At 30.7% G+C, this 8952-nt stretch overlaps 1 protein-coding gene across 14 annotated transcripts; it reads left to right on the top strand.

Annotated features, from left to right (window-relative positions):
• The first annotated feature begins 2599 nt into the window (after positions 1-2599).
• On the top strand, positions 2600-7035 carry LOC123889692. 14 transcript variants are annotated; one of them, XR_006802601.1, is made up of 9 exons: positions 2617-2958; positions 3037-3105; positions 3558-3591; positions 3737-3836; positions 4619-4808; positions 5402-5514; positions 5593-5938; positions 6351-6391; positions 6684-7035. XR_006802601.1 is itself a non-coding variant. In XM_045939147.1 (8 exons), the coding sequence occupies exons 1-5, from the start codon at positions 2777-2779 to the stop codon at positions 4666-4668; spliced, it is 435 nt and encodes a 144-aa protein (XP_045795103.1). In that variant the 5' UTR covers positions 2600-2776; the 3' UTR covers positions 4669-4808; positions 5402-5514; positions 6351-6391; positions 6684-7035. The 14 variants fall into 14 exon arrangements, 8 of the variants coding, with proteins under 8 accessions (XP_045795103.1, XP_045795102.1, XP_045795101.1 ...); XR_006802599.1 differs by having other exon boundaries at positions 2631-2958; positions 4619-4675; positions 4765-4808; positions 5593-6391; XR_006802603.1 differs by having other exon boundaries at positions 2631-2958; positions 5593-5666.
• Positions 7036-8952: the final 1917 nt, after the last annotated feature.

Below are 8952 nucleotides of genomic sequence, written 5' to 3'. Positions count from 1 at the left end.
AGTTTAGAAGTTAAAGGTTATAATTTATTTTACGACATATCTATAAGCGAACTTTAAATTGCTCTTATGTCTCATATTTTCTTATTCTTTTTTGACCAATAATACATCGAAGAGGAGTTAAATATACTATTTTAATATCTATCATTTAACTATATGATATTATTATATTTATAACAATTATTATTTTTCATTTATAAAAATATTTTAATTATATATTTAATCGAACCCGTGCAACGCACGGGTTTACCCCTAGTTAGTGATCAATAAAATATGAATCCCGCTAGCAGCTCTCATATGAGAGAGGCATACATACATCACATCAATTATAGGCACAACAAATAAAAATAGGACACGTGTCATTTCAATTATAAAAAAAAAAAGAGAAAAAGAATAATGAGCCAGTTTCTCTCTTTCAATCGTTTCCGGCGAGCGCTCCTCCATATTCCACTGTGATGGTTCTTTGCAGTTGCCACTACACAAAGCTCTTGCTCTGTGATTGATGGTCGTGTTGGTGCGCCGAAGTTCCGGTTTATTCCTCCCTCTAAGAACATTAACAAAACTTGCAAAGTCGATCGGATCTGGTATTGAACTTCACCAATATCCAAGCCTTCGGGTGCTCGGTTTAGAAGGCAAGTTTGCGTTGTGGTCTTTGTGGAGTTACGATGGTCTTCAAGCTTGGGTGACTAGTTATGTGGTGGATCTTTGGAACTTTGGTGTTAGAATTTTAAATTATTTACTAAATTAAATCAACCTTTATAATAGTCTGCTAACAAAGTTTACGGTCAGTGTTTTGTCATGATAATTTTCCTAGAAATGAATGGAAATGGCCTTATATGAAGGTTTTATTTTCAAATTTGTTGAGATTCAAGCAGAGTGGCAATGGAAGTGAGTTTGGGAGGAGTTGGTAACCGTGAGAGAGAATAGGGTGTTGGTAATTGAGCTACAAATATTTACTTATATATATATATATATATATATATATATATATTAGCCAGGTGTCATATTCTTATTTGTGGAGCCCAAAATTGATGTGTTATGTAGGTGACTATAGAAGAGTTTCTCTTTCTCCTATATGTCAAAAAAAACTTTTATCAAACACTTCAGAATTTTTTTTGAAAAACTCTCTCAAACCCTACCCTCTCTTACACTATATTTGTTTTGATAGATTTATGAGAGAGAAATAAAGAAGAGAGAAATGACAAAGAAATAAAGTATTTCTTTAGTTTGGATGAAGAGAGAAATAAGAAGAGAGAATTTTTTTTAGGTGGGTTGAAGGAGTGGAAAGATGTAGTTTCCCACAATGTGCTTCTCCTTATTTTTATTTTTTTAAAATATGAAGGATAAATTAGTCTTTTTTTTTGGCTTAAATGCAGTTTTACCCCCTCTGTTTTGAAAAATGCGAAATTTTACCCCCTATTTTAAAATGCGGAATTTTACCCACCCTGTTTTATAATTTGTTGGATTTTGCCCCCCACCAAAATTCTGCACAAAATCTGCTTCTGAGCCTCAAGTTCAGAAATCAATTTGGATCAATAATTCACCAAACTGGTACCTAAACGACCACAATCGAGTTAGTTTTCCGCAGAATCAAACTCCACTAAATTTGGAGTTACAGAGAGAGATTAATTACCGTTTTAGTGAAGGTATGTTCAAATTAATTATCGTATGAAACTACTACTGGTATTTTCGTCATGCCTCTCACCCTGTAGCTCATGTTTGAATACTATTTACATGTATGGAAAGATAACGAAATTATCCTTGTTGGCATTTCAATTTCGTCGAATTTGGAGTTACGATGCGTTCGGTAGACGATGTTAAATTTGAAGGTCACAAGTAGATTTCTGCAGAATTAGTAATTGGACAGACCTTCACTAAAACGGTAATTAATCTCTCTCCATAACTCCAAATTTAGTCTGATTTGATTATGTGGAAAGCTAACTCGACCACGGTCGTTTCGGTATCAGTTTTGTGAATTATTGATCCAAATTGAGTTCTGTGCGAAGCTTTAAACTTGAGGCTCAGAAACAGATTTTGTGCAGAATTTTGGTGGGGGACAAAATCCAAAAAATTATAAAATAGAGGGGTAAAATTCCGCATTTTAAAATAACGAGGTAAAATTCCGCATTTTTCAAAACAGGAGAATAAAACTGCATTTAAACCTTTTCTTTTTTATTAATTTCTCTCTATGTCTATTCATTCAAACAATATAGAATATACACCAAACTTCCATCTTATTTCTCTCTTTCCTATTAATATCCAAATAGTGTTAGACTTGCAGAATATAAGAGCATTCACAATGGAGCAACTCATCTTTGAGTACTTAACTGGGCCCCACATGTACACATCACTTATTTATAATTTTTTATTAATAGTACTTAATAGGTACTCAATCTCTCCAACCCAACACATCTTAAAAAGTTCTAAATTGGTCCCACTAATAACACATTTCTCCAATAACTTTACATCATTATAAATGGGTCCCACAAAAATTATATAAGTACTACTTCTTATTGTAGAACTAGTACCTAATAAGTACTCATTTATGTTTTGCTCCAATGATAGTACCTATTAAGTACTGGTACTTAAAAAATAAGTACTCACCATCGGAGATGCTCTAAGCTTCAGCATTTCTTCCTCTCCAAATAGCATTACCAGGTTCAATTTCAGAATTCGACGCTCTTCAAAATCTCGACCACGTTTCCAAAATCCCAAATCTCGAATCTTCTTTGCCGAATCAAAATCCCGTTTCAAAATCTCGATCAGGTGTTTCACTTAAATGAAGTTGTTCGCTGAACAAACCCTAGCCACGCCTTCCCAAATCGTCAAAATCCCAATTCTCGAATTCTCTTTGCTGAATCAAAATCCTGTTTCCTATCATGATCAGGTGTTTCACTTAATTGAAGTTGTTCGCTTAACAAACCCTAGCTACGCCTTCCCAAATCCAAATCGTCAAACTAGGTATCACGCTTCTCTTCTTTTATCCCTTCACTGAAACAAACTGCAATGTGAGACACATGTTCAATTTTCCATTTGCAGGTTCGCCGAATCCGCTCTAACAACTCCGTCTCGGATAGCTTTGTTGAATCGCTTGCGTAGAGACTCAAGGTCTCTTTCTTCTCTCCCATTTATTCTTTTTGTTATGTTTTTGTAGCTATTTAATTTTTTTTGTTGTTGCCATTTCCTTATGTTATTCTAGAATTTGTATAGTGCATATAGTTTCCTTGTAAAAAATAGGACAGTTTACCTTAGAAATAAGTCATTTTTAATAGTAATCAAATTTGCACAGCTAGGGTTCAAACTAAAGATTCTAAATGAATTAGTGATTAATTTAACTAATATTAATATCCTAGATTTGATTATGTTATTTCTGTCTAGTAGCTTCATTTGCTTGATTCTATGGAAACCTTGCTGCAATCTTAAAAATATCATTAACGTGAATGATTTCTGTAAATTCAAACAGTGAAGATATTGTGTAGCTGAATATCTGAAATGTATTATTGACAAAAGATATATTTTATCCTCACTTCATATTGATGCTTTATCCATATTGGTTTCAGTGTTTGCAGAAGATCAATCAAAATATTCATCCAGGTAATGGCTTTCTAAATTCTTATGCTATGTATGGACACATGTTACTTTGGTCTTCTTAAAACGTTGACAAGTGGTGATCTTGGTTTTTCGGTAAGTTTCATTGATAACGTATTCTTCTGATCATTTTTACTTATTGCCTTACCAGGTTCTTGCTTGCACCAAGTCTGTGGCGACTAAAAGTTATATGTGCTTGGACCTTCTTGCTGATATACCCCATGGATCTAAGTCAGATATTTGGTCTTTGGGTAAGTCAAATTGGTCAGTTTTGTTCTCACAAGATCTGCTAGGATTCACAATCATAACCTTTTTCCTTTCTCCTATTTTATAGTATTTGTAGATTACAAATTAACATAAGTTATTATAACATAATATTTGTAAGTAAGCTGTGTGTATGAAAAGGATGCTCACAAATCAACCTTTGAAGCAATTGTAAGCTACTATTTAAGATATCAAGTTCACTACATTTTATTAATGAAAAGTTATTTGTAAAAAATCTTATGAAAGGGTACAATATTTTATTTGAGACATAGATTATGAAGTTCTTGCAACATGAAATCAGTGACCTTTTAGCTGTCTTTTGTTTGTACAAAATATGAAAGCACTAATTAACAAAATAAAGAATTCTTTGGTGACCCCATTACCAACAATATATTCTGATACTATGCGAGTCCTCTATTTCCTATCAATTTTATGTTAGTATTTGTTTGTTCCTGCTTTTATGCAATTGATATGTTAGTGCCTATACCTTCAAAACATGACTAATGTCTATGTCTGATACTGATCAAATTAGTGATGACTACTCATTGCATTAATGAAATTAAAGTATTTTAATAGAATATTTTGTAAACCTACCAGGCTACCATTAGATTTTGCCTAACTTATGGTTTATTGAATTGTGGTTGTGAATTAGAAATTTAAATTATTTTTCATCCATATTTGAATACATCTTACTTACTCACATTCTCAATCTTTGTTTAATGACATGATTTGTATAACTTAGTGTTTTATTTAACTATACTTCTTTCAGTCGAGGTCTCTGGTGAAGAAGAGTATGCTGCGGAAAATTGCCGAGCATAGGCCAAGTGTATGTTTTCTCCCAAGTATTTCATTGCATTTATCGAGTCGTGGATTAATTCATGAAAACTAGTGCTAAGGAAGCTCTGGAATCTGTAGAAGCCAAGGAAGCTCTTATTGCTTGATCAACTGGTGAAAATGAGGTAATTGATGTAAAATTTGCAATAGTTAATAATCCTGTTTTGTTTATCCTCAAGGGGGTTGTTAATTTGGCTTGGGTGGTATGTTGGGGTCTGCGGGCGTTCTTGATTTATTCTAGGCACTTTGGTCACCTCTCAATTTCCTTGTTCGTTATACTTCAGTCTCAAAGTTAATGTAGTAATCCCAAGTTCTGGTATTATTTCGGTCCAGGTTTTGCATCATTTGCTTAGCAGTGGTGGGGTTGTTGATCGATTATTTTTTGTGGAGTTCACCCATGTAGTTCATTTTGTGTGTTCTGGGATTATTTCTAACAAATGAATTAGTTCCCTCTTGCTAGCTGGTTATCTATATCCTTATTTTTTTTTTTTTCATCATATTCATGTATAATCCAGAAACTGAGGACATAGGATGAATTCAGCTGAAGAGATTTTCTTCAAATCTTTCTCACTTTGGGTCCGTAATAATAATATGCCGCTCCCAAATAAAACTCATTATTATGGATGATAACTTGAAATGAACTATATACTTCAGCATCATTTTTCTTTTTCTGCACTTGGCCTCAATTGATACGATGTATTGTTAATGGTGGCTTCAGCTCATCAACAACCTCATGATGTTTCAAATCATGCAAATGGAACCACCGGGTGGGAGTTGACACTTGTTACGGCTCGAAGTTCAAATGAGAGTGCTGAAGCAACTAGCAAATTGGTATGCTTTCTTCATCCATAGGCTGAGTAATTATTTTAATTTCCGGTCTTTTACTAGTGTTATTTGGGACTGTTCTAGATTGGGTCTGAAGAGGATTACTTTGGTGTTTCTGATAAAGTGGGCTGTGAGGGATTCAACGACTCAACTTGCAAGTAATATCTATTAATGATTTATGGGTTTGCATCTATTTTTGAAGATCATAATTCAAGAAATTTAAATATCTTATTCTTAAACTTTTGATAGCCCGTGAGGATTTGTGCAAGAGAATTAATTTCTCTCAAGTTCAAGCAGTTGGTGAATTTAGTCAGCGTTCAATTTTATTACACTACACTATGTGTTTTGTAAGGGAAAAGGAGATAAAGTGACATCATCTTTTAAGATATTGCCATGTGTTGATTCTTGCATTTCTTCTCTTGAATCCTTCGTAAGAAATAGCATCTCTCATTTTGTAATAGATGATTTTGTAAGGTTCAATTTGCTCAAACTACTCTATATTAATTTGGTGTGACATTAATTATATGTTTATGTTTTAGGTTATTACTCTATATTAATTCGTGGTACATGGTTATATTTAAAACACTGGTTGACATATACAAAGTAATATAATGATAGTGTGCAGCTGTATATTCTGCATATATGCAGGATTTTTTTTTTAATAAAAAACCTGTGGTACAAGATTTTTTTCACTAAATCTCATGTGGCTGGATTTTGTTTTAAGCTTCCTAATTCAATTGATTGTTTAATTTGTTTGTTTTTTATTTGTAATTTGATTATTTGCCTCCAAACTTAAAGTCCTGGTTGCAATTTTTTGCTGACATTTGATAATGGTCTTTCAGTTTCTGTGCGAAATACACGTGCAGGTGCATCTTCTGCAGAGGTGGGTGTATACTTTAGTTTGTACCTGGTGATTATTTTTAACTCATTATTTTGTGACTGAATGCAAGATGTTGGTTTTGCAATATGGTGCTTTAAAGTTCTTGGTAACCATAAATAAAATGTATCACGAGACTTTGCTGTTAACAGTGCTAGGGGAAACAAATACTAGTCAGTGGTACAGGAATGTGAAACATTTTAAAGATAGCAAATAAACATGTTTTTATTGTTTAAATTTACACAAGTTTGAAATGTTTCTTTGGAGACAAACATTCATTATTCCTTGATTTTTACAGACTTCTCTGAAGGTGCACCTTGTAAAAGGTTAGCTGCAAGTATGCTTAGTGGAAAGAGACCTGTTCAGGCAGTGGTAAGTAACATCTTGCTTGTAATTAAAGCTATGATATCATTTTTGATGCATGTAATGTGCAGACAACAAAAGTAGATGGAGTTTTACAAAAGGCTGCAAAAACGATTGAAGCACCTGACAATGTTTTGGTAATATTAAGCTATTCTTTTCTAGATCTTGTCATGTTGGTACATTTTACATGTAGTTTTTCTCAGGTGCTTTGAATATTTATAATGGGGAACTGTTCTATATTCTCAGGCCTTTCTAGATAATAATTTCATGATTGTGTGAAAGTAAAATAGATCTTGGTATCTTTTGGAAAGTTGACATTGCTTTTTAAGTTTCAATACAATAGCCATAATGGCCTATCAATTTAAACCATAATGTTTGCTCGTTTTCTTCTAATGTTCTCAGTTTTGGATAGGGGTGCACAAAATAACCGATTATAGTTAAAATCCACAACCACATCCAAAACCAAAAAACCAGTTAATTAAAAAAAAACTGATTTAAAAATGTTTTTATTTTGAAAATAATAATTCAGTATTTTCTTTTTGTTTTTTTCCTATAAGGCTGTAACACTAAAAACTATTTTTTAGTGTTATTATTTTTTTTATTTTATTTTTAAAAAATCAATAATTTTATAAAAAACTGATTTTTTTAATGTTTTTATTTTTTAAATAAATATAAGTATTTTTTTAGTACATAGAATTAAGTTTTTTATTTCAAGAAAATATGATTTATTTTAAAAATGATTCTTTTTAAAATGAAAAGTAATCATATTTAAAATTGAATTTAAGAAATATCCGGTTTAAAATCAAATTTGATAAATAACCAATTTTTTAGGCACATATTAGACATATCTACAAGAGTTAAAGATGTGTAGAAACAACAATATTGATCAATGAGATATTGAAGACATTATATTTTGATCACAATATTTTTAGTTTTTTCGATCGTAGATGGATAAATAAAGGTAAAATACTATCATATTCTGTTTTAAAACTTTTTTTAAAAATTAATTTGCTCAAATTAGATTTACATGTATGTATTTTGATTATCAATTTATATGTTTTATAAATATGTAGCGGTGTCGGTGTCCTATATTTTTTACATTAGCGGTGTCGTAGTGTCCGTGTCGTGTCGCAGTGTCTGTGTCGAAGTCCGTGCTTCATAGCATATAACACATTTTCATTTGATTGAAAAAATTTATACACATTTTCTTTACGTGTACTATACAAATTTTTCATATAATCTTATTTTGCTTTTTCTTTTTTTCTCTCTTGTTCACTAGAAGTAAACCCGTGCGTTGCACGGGCTCGATTAAAATACACATTTAAAATATTTTTGATAAATGAAAAATAATAATTATGATAAGTATCATTATATATAATTAAATGATTAATAATATTTTAAAATATAGTGAAATAGATAGGTTTAATATTAATTTATATTAAAAATAAGAGGGTTATTTAGAAATATGAAATTTTGTATTGGTTTATATAATTGATTTTTTATTTTTATATATATATTTTTGCTCAAAAATATATTTTAAAGACAATTAATATAGTTTTTAATGATCTCTTATAATATTCCGTCAAAAAAAATGATCTCTTATATTATTTATAAGTGTGAAAAGATGTATTATATTGTATCTTAATTGTGTAATTTTAATTTAATTTTTTTATGGGTCTCATTAGTGCACTCGCAAGTTGTTTTGTTTTTTTATTTTGGTATATTTTTTATTCTTTTCAATAAGAATTATAGCAGCAGTCATCCTTACTAAAAATATTGTTTATGAGAAAGAAAAAACCAAACACAACTTATAGAATGTGATATATATATATATATATATGATAGTTTTGTCTTTTTCATCTTTTGCTTATATATTCTATGAAATTATGTATAAAATAGCAAAACGACTTATTATCTTCCATCCAATTTATGTTTTTTTATATTTTATGAAAATAAAATTCTTGTGCTGATATATTGACTTCTTTTAAAATTTTACGTCAAACTTTCACTTGGTGGAGTTTATTTTAACTACCAAAGAAATTGCAAATGAATGTATGCAGGTTTGATTAGAACATACTTAAAATATATTATTACAAATCAAAAATAATAATTATGATAAGTATAATGACATATATATTTAAATTATAGTAGCATGATTTAGTTGTAATTCTGTTATATTAAAAATAAGAAAGTTGTTTAGGAAA

This window comes from Trifolium pratense, linkage group LG6 (assembly GCF_020283565.1).
Source record: "Trifolium pratense cultivar HEN17-A07 linkage group LG6, ARS_RC_1.1, whole genome shotgun sequence".
NCBI classification, from domain to species: domain Eukaryota; kingdom Viridiplantae; phylum Streptophyta; class Magnoliopsida; order Fabales; family Fabaceae; genus Trifolium; species Trifolium pratense.
The sequence above is the reverse complement of the archived record's forward strand: the minus strand, read 5'-3'. Positions and strand labels throughout refer to the sequence as shown.

What these genes read in the sequence shown, in the direction of transcription:
- LOC123889692 (XM_045939143.1), top strand. Translation starts at nt 2,777, where the DNA reads ATGAAGTTGTTCGCTGAACAAACCCTAGCCACGCCTTCCCAAATCGTC. An exon ending in CGCTTGCGTAGAGACTCAAG is followed by an intron (nt 3,106 to 3,557) that starts GTCTCTTTCTTC and finishes TATTGGTTTCAG; the next exon opens with TGTTTGCAGAAGATCAATCA. An exon ending in TTGCCGAGCATAGGCCAAGT is followed by an intron (nt 4,676 to 4,764) that starts GTATGTTTTCTC and finishes TGGAATCTGTAG; the next exon opens with AAGCCAAGGAAGCTCTTATT.